Source organism: Epinephelus fuscoguttatus, linkage group LG5 (assembly GCF_011397635.1).
Source record: "Epinephelus fuscoguttatus linkage group LG5, E.fuscoguttatus.final_Chr_v1".
Classification (NCBI taxonomy): domain Eukaryota; kingdom Metazoa; phylum Chordata; class Actinopteri; order Perciformes; family Serranidae; genus Epinephelus; species Epinephelus fuscoguttatus.
The window spans coordinates 2,847,401-2,861,279 of NC_064756.1; the positions used below are offsets into that span (position 1 = coordinate 2,847,401).

General features: G+C 42.8%; 1 protein-coding gene across 1 annotated transcript; it reads right to left on the minus strand.

Annotated features, from left to right (window-relative positions):
• Positions 1-1,271: 1,271 nt before the first annotated feature.
• Positions 1,272-13,798, minus strand: shkbp1 (SH3KBP1 binding protein 1). The gene is made up of 17 exons (XM_049575790.1): positions 13,631-13,798; positions 12,551-12,604; positions 11,935-11,980; positions 11,691-11,823; positions 11,249-11,329; positions 10,420-10,590; positions 10,218-10,308; positions 9,265-9,455; positions 9,050-9,165; positions 8,730-8,817; positions 8,515-8,631; positions 8,262-8,432; positions 7,966-8,121; positions 7,207-7,303; positions 6,839-7,023; positions 6,589-6,691; positions 1,272-6,511 (listed from the first exon to the last, which is right to left on the minus strand). The coding sequence occupies exons 1-17, from the start codon at positions 13,687-13,689 to the stop codon at positions 5,785-5,787; spliced, it is 2,586 nt and encodes an 861-aa protein (XP_049431747.1). The 5' UTR covers positions 13,690-13,798; the 3' UTR covers positions 1,272-5,784.
• Positions 13,799-13,879: the final 81 nt, after the last annotated feature.

The following is a 13,879-nucleotide window of genomic DNA, read 5'->3' on the forward strand; positions in this document are numbered from 1 at the left end:
TTATGACAAAGAAGACCAGTTTATCAGACGCAATGATGTTAGACGATAATTGTAATACACGCAGTTCATCTGTGCAGCATTGATTTCATGGGATTCAAGGGTGTGATCAGTGTCAGATGTACAGGTACAGGTACTGTAGCTACTTGAACCAGTGATGAGTCATTTAACCTACACATCATTTTATTTGCTGCCTTGTGTTGTCTTGATTTTTCCCTCTCTCCTCCTCTATTCCTTCTTTCCTCACCCGTTTCTTTTCTTCTCTATTATGTGATTTCATTGATGTTTTGACAGGGGAATTTCTTTGATAAGCTTTTAGTGGCTTCTAACCTCTCCGGCACTTTTCTTTTTTTAATCTTGTAAATGTTATACTGTCTGTTTTTAACATTATGTGCAAATAAACTAAACTAAAACTAAACATTATTCATCCCGTTATGCGTTGCCACGCATGTTTCCTCCTCCTGCAGCTGCCACGGTGTTGGCCTTTTCTCTAATGTTGCTTTTCTCCTCCTCATATTTTAGTAGAATTAATCTCTGATCCTCACATGAGAAATACTTTTTTTTCCTCACATACGGCGCTCTGTGAGGACGCTCAGTGACGCTCAGTGACGCTGTGCTTCTCTCATGATTGTGATTGGTCCGCTGCGTGCGCGTTCACAGCTCTTGATAAAGCAACCCTGGGTTGAGTTACCGAGTTGATATCCAGCGTCGTGATACCGATTATCCTGATTGCCATTGTTAGGGTTAGTCAACCCAGGATAGGTCTGGGTAACCCAGGAAAGGTTGATCTCGCTTTGTGATACAGGCCCCAGGAGGAGGAGGAGGAGGAGGAGGACAAATTCAAAGACTAATACAGAACAGGTGTGAAGGGAAGACTGGGGAACAGGGAAGGACTAACGAGACAGGTGTGACAGAAAACAGGCAGGAAAACACACAGACAGGAAGTAAAACCAGACATGACACATGAGGAGAGACTCTACAAAATGAAACATGGAACAAGGTGACAAATACAGACGGCGGCACTTCCCAGTTCTGTTTCGCCCTCGTCTCCGCCATGAGACAAAAAGGTCATGTTTTATGTTACAGTAAACATTTGCTTTTCCTTCGGTGTTGGTGATGTAAAATTGGTCTAAGATGTCATTTAGAGTGGTTGTCATAGCAACAGCCAGGGAGCAGGACTGATTATTGGCTGCTGATTAGTTTTAATAACTCCACTGAAGACGTCGAGCCGACTCAGGTGAACTAAATGACTTGGGACAAAAAACACGATGATGTTAACTGAGTCAATTATTTTATTATTTTAATACAAAGTCTGTTTACAAACAAACAATCTTTAGTATCAAACACACGTTACACAGAAATATTAAAATCCTTCCTCCGTGCTGACCTGAGATCAGCCGGAGCGACACTTTGACTACATTCACCGTGAGCTGTTTAATGACCGTTAATATTAAAGACACAAAACAAAACATGAAGAGTTCAGAGCCATCAGTGCTGCGTTCACAGGCTGTGGGAAACTCGGAAATCCAAGTAAGAGTAAAAATAAAATTACAAGAATGAATTCACAAATAAAATTAGAAATTAAAATTACTCATTAGGTCGATTAAATGAGATTACATAAGATCCCAAAACCAAAATATAAAATATAGAGATACAATATTTGGAAGAAAAAAAAAGCAGCAAATCAACTGTTTTTGGAAAAAAAAAGCGCCAAATTTCTATCAACTGACTAATTGTTGTAATAATTATTTTATTAACTTATTATCTTATATTACTGAATTGTTTGACTTCATGATCTACAGACACATGGCTGCTTGTTTTTTAATGTGTCTTTACAGGTGTCCCTGAGTGCTCTGATAGGCACCTTTTAATAAAATGCATCATTATTATTATTATTATTAATTGATTCATGTAATCGTTTCAGGTCTAATGAAAAGTGACAGACACTTCCAGCCCACGCAGTTTTCTATGACATTATGAAATAACACCACACTTTTGAAAAATGTAAATAATGCATTAAAAATTATATTTATAACAACTTAGTTATTATAAAGATTAATAATAAAAACCACTACGCTATGATTGGTTGAGTTTTAATAATGTGGGTCATATTTTTACACAATTTATTAATATTATTTATTTTAAGATTTTTTTATGTATTAAATATTGACGGTTTGGGGGTTTGACATGAAACTATTAACTGACCAAAAAATGAAATTAATCTGTATTTATTTTGATAATCAAATAACCTTTTAATGTCAATTCCAAGTGAAAGAATAAAATAAAATAAAATAAAATAAAATGACATAGTAGTCTTTTGTTTCAGCTTCTCTCTGTTTCATATTAAATAAATAAATATTTTGGTTACATTTTGGGCTTCAAACTGTTTTTCAGGCAAAAAACAAGAAAACTTTAAAATAAACTTTACAAAGACAATATTGGTCAGATTAATAGAAAATACAAATAACTGTTGGCTGCAGCCTGAAAATGAGCTTGGGCTTAAATGTATGTCTGATTTATTTCAATTTAAACAATAAATGCTTTTAACCCAAACTATCTGTGTGACTCTGAACATCACAGACCAGAGAACAAATGAACAAACAGATAAACTGAAGGTTTAATGCTGAAACTGTTTCCCGTACAAAGAAAACCTGAGCACAGTGAAACAAACCTGACAAAGAATAAAGAAACATTGACGAATAACACAAGAACACAACAGGAGGAAACAACAGTGATGGAGGTTTGGATGGTGGACGACTGTTTCAACAGGAAATAAATCACATTAAAGACAAAAAACATCTTTCTGTAACAGTCAGAGCTGGAAACACTTTATTCTATGGATCCATACGACGCAATTATTTCAAAACTATTAAGTTTCCTGGAAGGAACGTTTCAATGTGGAACCTTTTTAACACACAACACAAAGTTTGATGGAAAACCTGCAGTTTTATTTATAATGTTTTCTGTTTACAGCTGTATATAATCCCTAATTATATAACTAACTAAATTAATACAACCTGGACGTGGAGGAGGATGAAAACTGATGGATGTATTAGCTCATTTAAAAGTAAAGAAAAATACTCTGCTGCAGGTAAAAGTCCTGAATTCTATCTATGGTAATAAATCATTTATTAGTTGATATATTTTGTTAATAATCTGCAAAGTATCTGAAGCTATCAGATAGATTTAGTGCAGTAAAAAGTAAAATGTTTTCCTCTGAGAGTCGAAGAATAAAGAAGCAAAAACTACGAATACTCCAGCAAAGTAGAAATTTTACTTTAATTCTACTAAATCAGTATCTGTCAGCTGCAGGCGTAGTCTTAAAGTAACTGAACATGCACAAATGCATAAAAAAATGTGAAAATTTTAGAGTTTTAAAGAATATTTTTCTTTCATTTGTTCCATAAAACAAAAAGTTCTTTACATGAGATTATTTGAAAAATATGGAGCCATAAAATAAAGTGTGACAGAAGGGTTTGTTTTGCTTCCGTCGTGTGTCTGATGTGAATTCGGCGGCATTGACAGGAAATTAAAGAACAAAAGCAGACAGAGCTGAAACCTGATTGGCCGTGAGGCGTTCAGGCTCGGCTCTGTGAACAAATGAACGGACTGAAGACAGTTTACAGTCAGGACTCAAAGAGAGAAAAGAAACCCTTCTGAAAAAAACATCGCTGTCGGATTTCAATCATAAAAATTACAAAAATAAAGCTTCTGTACAAACTTTTGTTTTTTAACAGACTCTTCAGATACAAAAAGGTCCCGACAGGAAACTCAAACTTTGTTTTTTGCTCTGCTGGTTATAAAAAAGCTGCAGAAACAAAGATAAAGTTGGAGTCCAATACGTCCTGTCCTTTGAGCTCCGGTTTGGTCTCCACCTCTGGCGTTAGTTATGCTCTCCGCAGGGACGTGAGCATGATGATGAAGTTTACACCGAGAAGGTTTCTTCTCACATTCTCCCAAACTGTAGGGGGCAGTGTGTGCACGGTGTTCGGTGTAGAAAATCTACAGATAAATACCCGCCGTGCGCTTGTTAAGGGCCGAACCTGATGCTGTGACATCTTTGGCCACACAGATACTCACAATCAATTTTTCTGCACTCACAGTTTATAAATCCAAAAACAGCAGATTTGCCTTAAAATATAAAAAGATCTGTTGACTGAAATGAAGAAGTATTCTAGCAGCTGTAGCTAGCTACTGCAAGCTAATGCTAAAGCTAACGCTCTGTAGTTAGACTGTCCTGTTTACACTTTGGCAGCGGTGGAAAAAATAATCAGACCTTCTTCTGCTTAACTCAAAATAATGCTACCAAAGAGCTGAAATACTCAAGAGGAGGAATTCTTGCAATGCTAATAATACTAAACAGATGGAGCGTGACACCTGCTGAGACACCTGCTGAGCTGCAGCTCACTGTAAGAGACCAATTAACTACATAACGGATTGTTTTTAGTGACCTGTCGCTGTTTTTTCAGCGGGGATAGTGCTATGAAGAGTGGCTATTTTTCATATGTGGATTGTGCCCTCAAAACCATCTGCATCGCCTCACTGTCGGCCAATCAGTACGTACGTTCTGCACCTGAGTGAGAGGAGATAACTATGCACGAGCAGGCAGCGGTAGTCTGTAATCATCATTTAAAAAGGGAAACAGGAAGACCACAGACCATATGAGTAGAGGAAATCTCCCCTGGTCACTAGGCTAATTTATACAATGTAAAATGCCATAGGCTTGTGCTAATAATGTTAGCATGTTGTATTTGTTTGTAAAACATGTTTAGTATAAGACAGTTGTTTTGTCAGTGAACCTTGTGAGCTGTAACGGAGCTGAATTATGTTCCGTTACCTTTGTTACATGTTGCTGTTGTCCCTGGATTTATATGAGTAGAGGAAAAGTCTGCTAGCTGCTAGGCTAATTTATACAATGTAAAATGCCATAGGCTTGTGCTAATAACGTTAGCATGTTGTATTTGTGGGGAAAATGTGTCCAGATAAAGACAAGTGTTTGTCTGTGAATGCTGCGAGTTATAGTGAAGCTGATTTCTTCTTCTTCTTAAAGCATCTTTATCATGTCTTTATTATAACTTTTCTATCAGTACTTCGCCTTACCTTTACTTGCTCTTCACAGGTTTATTTATGCTACAAAAAAACCCAAATTCTTTGTAAGTGAAAACCTGCTTCTGATTCTGATAGTAGAGTTTGTTCTTGTGAGTCCTCGAACATGGACATTTTTTAAAATACCCACCCCTATCAGAGACGCAGGACGCCTGCGTTAACACACGACATTAGATTACGTTTGCTGGCTACAGCTGATAAAATACAGTGTTAACTTCTGATCCAGTATTTAAAAAATGACCTAATATTTATGTTAAATCTGCCGTCGCCATCACTGTAAACTGTGTTTGTGCTGTTGGGTCGACTGCAGGTCTGTGAGTCTGTTCACGATACAGCCGATTGATTTATTTGATCATGTAGGAACTTTGATTTGTTTTTCTGCTGTTTATGAACCATTTTCCCTCCTTAAGTTAGTTAGTTAATTTGTCCTGATCCTGAAGTCAGGAAACAGCTAACCAGCATGTGGTAACTATGGCAACAGAGCTCTGCGTGGCAGCTGATTGGCTACTGAAGACGTCACAAACCTGCCACAAACTGTTCAGACATTCATGTCTCAGTGTAACGACAGACAACCAAACGTTCTGTTGGTTCCACCTGACCGTCTGCAGAGTCTCAGTCTGAACAGCCAATCAGAAGCTGCTCTCCTTCATGTGTCTGCAGAGTCTTGGTCTGAACAGCCAATCAGAAGCTGGTCTCGTTCATGTGTGGTTTGGGGCTGGTGGGCGGGCCGGCGGCGGGGCTCTCCGGACTCGCCGGGCTCTCAGGGGACACTGGGACGTCAGCAGGAGACATAGCAGCGCCTCGGCGGGGTGAAGCAGGAGCCTGAGAACGAGTTGGGCTCACAGCTGCGGGGGCGGGGCTTGTTGGGGGAGTGGGCGTGGCCCTGTGGTGTGACGAAGATGACGATGCTGATGACAGGGATGAAGGCGTTCCTGGGGAGTGGCGTGAACCAGGCGACACAGAGAAGGTGGTGGGGGTCCTGTGGCCGAATCTGGCCTCTAACTCGGTGCACACCGCTAAGCTCCGCCTGGCGCTCTCCGGCCCTGCTGGAACCCCGAACCCAGAGCCCGCCGCCGCCTCTGAACCTTTGGCGCGCTCCTGGCAGCGCTCCACAAAGCTCCCCCTGCGCACAGACCCCCACTCCCTGTCCCGGTCCTGGTGTCTGGAGGGCCGCGGGCTGGCGTTATGGTTGGAGGTGGAGTTGTGGGAGTAGGCCGGGATGGCGAGGCTCTGCGACCCGGAGTGGGCGGGGTCACGGATAGGTTTGGTGAGGGGCACGGGGGGCGGAGGCTGCCGGGGGAGGCTGCCGCAAAGTGAAGCTGACGAACCCGAAGCTCCAGCTCCTCGTCCTCCTCCTGCAGAGTGCAGCCGCTCCGTCCTGAGGACGTCACTGAGCTGAGAGTGGAGGCTGCGGGGACAGGAAGTCACGTGACACAACAGCAACAACAACACGAGCTGAGCATGAATGTAAGTGCAGACGTGTACCTGCAGGTGGAGGCTCGCGGCGTGCTGTCAGGCGTTCTGGTCAGAGCCAGGTCACACTGGTCCAACAGCTCCAGCAGCTCCTCCTCTGTTGGCCCGCCCAGCGCTGCGAGACAACCAATGAGAGCCACATCACTCACTGACCAATCACAGAGCTCACAGCAGTCACATGTTGTTCTTTAACACTAAAGCTATGTGATCTTCTGTGCCGACATCAGAGAGCGATAAAGTTGTGTCTGTTGAACAGTCTCACCTCTGATGTCGACCTTGCCGGCGATCTCCATGGCGGTGGTCAGGTCCCACATCTGGATACTGCCGTTGCCATGGCCGCTGAACAGGTAGCGACGGGGCCGAGAGCCGATGCGACTCGAGCCCTCGCACTCGTGGACCATGAAGGCTGTGATGGAGGTGCTGTCCACCGAACGCACCTCACACACTCTGACACACACACACACACACACACACACACCTTCATCAGTGTCCAGTCACATCTCTGTTCTCCTCACACGTCGTGGCTCCAGTCTGCGACTTCTTTTGTCTCGTTAATTTCTCTGTAGACATTTTTCAGAACATTTAAATGAAAGACCGTGCACACACTCACACACTCACACACACACTCACCTCTTCCCGTTGGACGACAGCCTGACGTAGAGTTTATCAGTGTCTGGTACAACTCTCTGGATGAACACCTGCTGGTCGTCTCTCTCTCCATACGGACCTGAAACCACAAACACACAGTTACCTCCTCACCCTACTGTGACCTCTGACCTCCACCTAAACAATCCTTATCTAAAGCCATTATTACACAGCGATCGTGCTACAGAGCTGCTATCAAGTCCCTTCTTTCTGACGCCTTTGCATTTTTACACAGAACCAAACGATGTGGCGTCATGCCGTTCCGGTGTGTGATTTCAGACAACATCCCGCCATCTCTGAAGCAAAAGAAGCGTGACGGAGCCGACGTTTAATACAACACAGGGCTGGGGGATACGGCTTAAAAATAATATTGTAATATCGCAAAATATGACTCAATGGTCGCGGTCTGGAGCCCTGCAGGTACAAAGACACACACATCCTCTGCTCACACTATCGTCGATCTCATGAAGTTACACTGTTACTGTGGTGCCATTAAACGTGAGGATTTATTCACTGTAAGCTGGAAACAAACAAACAGCTCTCCAGTTCATATAGTGATAATATCTGCAGGTCGCACTGGTGCTCCATGGTCACAAAATGGGACTAAACAGTCTGAGTACAAATTAGATAATTAAGCTTTAAAAAGCAAAACGCATCACTCTTTTTGCACATTTTACGACGATACTTTGGATAAAGCTTTGACCTTTAACCCCGTGTCTGTGTGTGGTTGTGTCTGTGTGTTACCTATCTCTGTCCCGGCGCTGCAGCCTCCGTGTCCGTCCACGTCGTCCAGACTGAGGATCTTGAAGGAGGTGAGCGGCGTTGATCCTGGCTGGGTGGAGATCATCCCTCTGAAGCGAGTCACCGTCCACGTCCGCACGTGGTTGTTGTCGGCACAAACTGACAGACGATAGACAGACGTGGACAATTTTAGAAACAAAGAAACCAGCAATGTGAAGAAGAACCTGGACTGAGGGACGAGGGGACAAATGAGTGGTTTAGTATGTGGAGGTAAACACAGGTGTCTCTCAGACTCGTACCTGAGATGAGGTGCTTCTCAGAGAGCATGATCTTGGTGACGGGGCTGCGGTGGACAGAGAAGGTCTGGAAGAGCTGCGGCCCCGAGCCGACCGTCTCTGGATGCTGAACGATGACTCGAACCGTCCCGGAGCTGGTCCCGTACGCGATCTCGATCCAGTTCCCGCTGTCACCTGATCACATGACCAGCAGCAGCAGTATTAGTACAGGTAGTATCAGTGGTACATTAAAGGAGCAGCAGTATTTTGAACGTACTAGTTTTGGGCGTGAGGTAGACACTGAGGGCGGTGATGGCGTCTTCTGTCGGGTCTCTGTACAGCTCCGTCACCAGCAGGTCATTATCCTTCATCCTGAGAGGAAACTTCTGCACATCTGACAAACAAACAAACAAACAAACAATCATCACGACCTCTGTTCAATCAGATCTTTATTGGTTCGTACACAGAACCAACAGGTGAGTCGGGACTCACCTATGTAGTAGATGGAGCCGTTGTTGCAGCCCAGGATGAGGAAGGAGCCGGCGGTGTCGTAGCTGCTGATGGGAACAACGTCCTGATTCTGCACACGGAGGACGAAGAACATCACACGACAGTGAGTACAAAAAAAATGGAAGCGGTTGATTTTTGTTGTTCAATTTATAACAAAGATATGATGGGTTATATTGTGATTCGACTCCAACAGAACTGACACCACTGACGTCATGTCCTTTCCTTCTTTCATAGTTTCATGACAGGAACAAGGAAATGACGTGAGTTAGATGGCGTGCAGCCTGCGCTCTCTGATCACCCACCTGCCAGTGTTTGGTGACAGCGTTCCAAACCCCGACCTTCCCCGTGTGGCTGGTGGCGATCAGCTGATTACCAACGAAGAAGAGGGCCTCCACCGGCACGTTCAGGCTGAAGACGCCTGCGGGAACACAGACATGATGTCAGACACAACATAATTCTGTGCTACTGGAACGGTATTAAGATCCTAAAACATTCACGACTGTGCAGAAACTCGCACCGATTTCATTCCCGTTGCCGTCCGGGCAGATGGCCCACAGGATGATCTCCGTCCCCGAGGCAACAGCCACCATCTTGTCGTTGTCTCCCAGCGAGCCGGCCATCACCTTGGCGTTGAGCGCCACTCTGTCGATCACCCAGTCCAGACGGGGAGAGGTGAAGACCTGCTGCCACCCGGTGGACTCCTTCACCCTGAGAACGAGACAAGGAGAGACCGTCAGGGTTTAAGGTCCAAATCTGAGTCTTCTAATACTGGATATTGATCCTGATCCAATACTTTGATTAAATATAGATCTGACACACTGAAAAAGCAGCGTCTGAATGTGACACGTCTTGTTTTTCACAAGCTTCTGAAGGTCCTGATTCAAAACTATAAAGCTGATCAACTGAAATTATTGATCTGATATTAAGGGAAGTTTAATTGGAAGAATCGGACTCCTGAAAATGACTGAATGAATACAACATGCTAACGTTATTAGCACAAGCCTATGGCATTTTACATTGTATAAATTAGCCTAGCAGCTAGCAGAGATTTCCTCTGCTCATATGAAGCCAGGATAAATCACACACAAGATTTAAAATGATATTTTTGTGGAGGCTTTATTGTCTTTACAATTTATTGTTTCTTATCTGTGAAATTAAAGTAAATCAAAGCTTTGTTTCCACTGAGGGAAATGGTTTCAGCTTACAGAGACAGACAGGAGGTCTGTGTCGCTGCCACTTAACGTTACATTTCTGGGGAGGTGCACGTCAGGCTATGGCGAAGGCTCTGCGTAGACGTGTAGCCTACGCCGTAGCCCGATGGCTGCACACTGACAGGCTGAGGTATTAAATCCCGAATACAGTTTCTCTCTGAAATTTAACTCTATGGTCGTGTTGGTGCTGTAACATCATTTGAACGGGATCTTTTGAGAGTGTTTGTGTAGTAAACAATCCTGATGACGAAGTGTTTACCTGTAGCAGACGACAAACTGTGCGTAGGCCACAGCGATCCAGTTGTGATGACCACAGATGATCCGGACCATGCCGGTGTCTGATAACTGACCTACACACACACACACACACACACACACACACCCACGCACACATTAGAAAACTCTGTACTGTTAGAATCCTTCCTTAAAATTTGCCCAGATGTTGCAGGGATGTTCTGTACCTCCAGGCGTCCTCTCCTCAGTGCTCGCTCTGCCCAGTATCCCAGAGTTCCCCAGGTTGGGGGGCATCGTGTTGCTGCGTCTGACCGGCGCTCTCTCTGCCGGTGCGACTCGGCCCGCCATGAACTGCGACCCCGCCACGCTGTGACGGTTACGGCGCTTCGCTGGATACACTGCGACGAATCAGACAGGAAGTGAGGACACAAGAAGGTGAAACAGACAAAAAAAACTGCGTCTCAATTCAGAGGGCGGACCCTCACAGGAAGACGTGTCCTTAAATTGTTTGTTTGTCCATAATTGCTTAAATAAGTCGGACCTACGTTACCATGGAAACTTAATCAGGGTTTCCGCAGGGCTCATTTAATTTTTTCACCATCATTAGTCTGAAGAATGATATTGAAAACCAGCTGGAACGATACGAATTATTTTATTATTTTATTATTAAGGAAAAACAGAAATAAATAAAAAATAAATTAACAAAAAAAAATTTAAATTTAAAAAGAAATAAAAAACAAGTTCAAAAATAAATAAATATATTTAAAAATAACCAAAAATAAATTAGAGAAAAATTAGAAAAATTAAAAAGGGAAACAAACAAAGGGAAATAAATAAAGAAGCAAATTAAAATAGAAATATTAATTTGTGTTTTTTTTCCAGTTAATTCATGTCTATTTATTTCTAATATCATATCAGTACATTTTATGGTATACTAATTTCTAAAAGGTATAATTTATTTATTTATGTTTGATTTGAGCAGATATATTTCTGTATATGTTTACATGAATCCCGTCTCGTGAGGACGAGGTGTGCCGTGATGTCAGCGTGGTTTACCTGGTGGGGGCAGGTAGCCGTTAAACAGCACGTTTCCACAGGACGATCGATCCAGTTCATCACACAGCTGCAGCTTACGCACTGTCAACAAAACACAGTTTTTTTCATCAGTTTCAACAGTTATGGATTAAATATAACACGGTGAGGATGTTACAGAAGCATTACTTTTTTAATACTATTATCCCGAGATGATGAAAGTCTTTTTCTTGTGATCACAGGTTCATTTATGACGATTCTCAAGAAAAAAAGACTGATTTCTGAGATAATGAGATAAGTTATCATGCAGCAACAACTTTTGTTTTCTTAACTCACATCTCCTCAGTGTGTCTCAGTATGTCTCAGTATATCTCAGTATGTCTCAGTATATCTCAGTGTGTCTCAGTATGTGTCAGTATATCTCAGTATGTCTCAGTATATCTCAGTATGTCTCAGTATGTCTCACCCAGCGGCGTGATACCGTAGAACTCGGCCTCGTGCATGAGCATGTGCACGTTGATGGAGCGGGGATACAGCTCTTTGGTCCGCAGGAAGTTGAGGATGGTGGCAAACAGAGAGGGGTCCCTGTCGATGAAGATCTACGGCGAGAGAGGAGGGACATGATGACAATGTTAGGGTCTGATCACGGCACTGAACCAACAGATAAATCATCGCAGAGAGTCACAGTCGCAGACAGTCGCAGTACTCACAGCTCCAGTTTCATCCTTCAGAGTCGAGATCCGCCCGCTCAGAAGACTGAAACACAAAACACAAACCAGCCGTAGCTTCATTTAATAAAGGTGTGTGTCATTATCTTGACAACATTAAACTCCAGGTAAAAATACCACAAAAATAAAATAAGCAACTTCTTATTCAACACAGAATTCCTTCATCAAACTAACAGTCACACTGCTAGAGATCTGTCGTTTAAACTAAAGATCCTGAGTTAACTTCTGTGTAAGTGCAGTTATTTTCATGCAGACCCATCTTTGTCATTTACGATCTTAATTTACATTTTAATTCACAGCTGTGTTTGCCAGTTGTCAGGGCAACATAAAAAAATTTCATTAAAAAAAGTTTTACATGGAGATTGGTGGTGAACATGGCTCGGGGCTGGCTGTACCAGCAGGGCTTCACATTTAGTTTATTCAGTCACTGATTGAGCATTGTGTGACGTCCAATAAAGACATCCTGTTATTGTTGAAAATAATTCCACCAAAGCCCCTTTACTCATCTTATTCATATGATATATTCATTTAAATAACAATTCACCGTTGTGCCTGGCACTAGGGTTGGCAGTGTGAGTGTGTGTGTTTTGTTACTGACCTTGAGAAAAAGGAGTCAGGGACCCACGTCAGCGTCTGTCGGGAGGTGCTGAACCTGCAAACAAACAAACATGACATTGTTAACTGTCCGTCTTCGTCTACAGAGTTCATATCCTCGTTATTGTTTGTATTATTTTGTTTAAATCTTAACCTTGAACATCTAAAGGAGTAAAATGCAACACTCACATTAATGCAGCAGATATATTGACACAAAACATCTGATATAATAACAGGAAAACACTGAGGGAACATTTTACTGCACAATTAATATCTGACTTAAGTAAAGTTTTGAAAGCAGCACTGTTACTTGTAGTGGAGTATTTTTACTTCAGTAAAGGGTCTGAATACTTCTTCCACCACAGGTCAGAAAGATAAACAGACACCTGACCTCCTAAACATCTGTCTGTTCTCACTGAACCACATCTGGCTTTAAAAACACGGAACAGCTAAAGAAGCTTAATCCTGTTTGTGTACTGTTGATCCAGCACTTAGCTTGATGCTGACCCTGGTTCCATTATCGGACACAGTACTTCACACAAACTCTTCCACGCTAAATTTACTTTACGCACCGTTTAAATATCACCAGTGATCTAAAGTTATAAATCACTTGTTTGTGCGTATTTACCACAGAACACAGTGAGCTAACTTCACGTTGTTGCGCCTTAACTCGACGTTTGTTTACCCTGCTTCCATTATCGGACACTGCGCTTACTCTTCATTGTGACTCCAGTTTGGGTTAAGGTTACTCTGTCTGCGGTAACGTAACTTAACTGTCTAACATGAGCTTGTGTTGACCAAGGAATACTAAGATAATAGTATTTACACTTTAGCATTAGCTAACTATATTTGTGTAGTAAATCACAATGAGTTGACGCTCACATGACGTCAGATTTGGGCTTTAACTAGACAAAAGTGGAGTTTGTTTGATTAATGAAAGGTTAATTAAATAGTCTTCCAACTGTTTAATGCTTTGTGATGATTTTAACTCATTAAAATCAGTGTTAACCCGGAGCTGCTCCCCTTTATCCCCGGAGCTAGCCGAGGTTAGCCGACACTCCCCAAACACCCCCCGGCGCCTCACCTCTTTCCCCCGACATTCAGGTGGATGATGTCTCCGCTCCTCGGCGTGTTAGACATCATCTACAGGCTCCTTACAAACACACACTAACGGTACTTTTAAATTTAGTCCATTTTTTTTTAGCTAACATCAGTTTCCGCTCTTGTTTTCATCCCAACTTCCTGTCTCGCAGTGAGGCGGAGGGTGAGAGGGGAAACGCGGAAATGGAATTCTGGATCGCGGGGAAGAGATAACAGACGGACCGGAGTCACC

Coding starts and splice junctions, on each gene's coding strand:
- shkbp1 (XM_049575790.1), bottom strand. CDS start 13,689: ATGATGTCTAACACGCCGAGGAGCGGAGACATCATCCACCTGAATGTC. Junction 11,981..12,550: donor CCTGACTCCTTTTTCTCAAG/GTCAGTAACAAA, acceptor TTTGTGTTTCAG/TCTTCTGAGCGGGCGGATCT. Junction 8,122..8,261: donor TGAGAAGCACCTCATCTCAG/GTACGAGTCTGA, acceptor ATCGTCTGTCAG/TTTGTGCCGACAACAACCAC.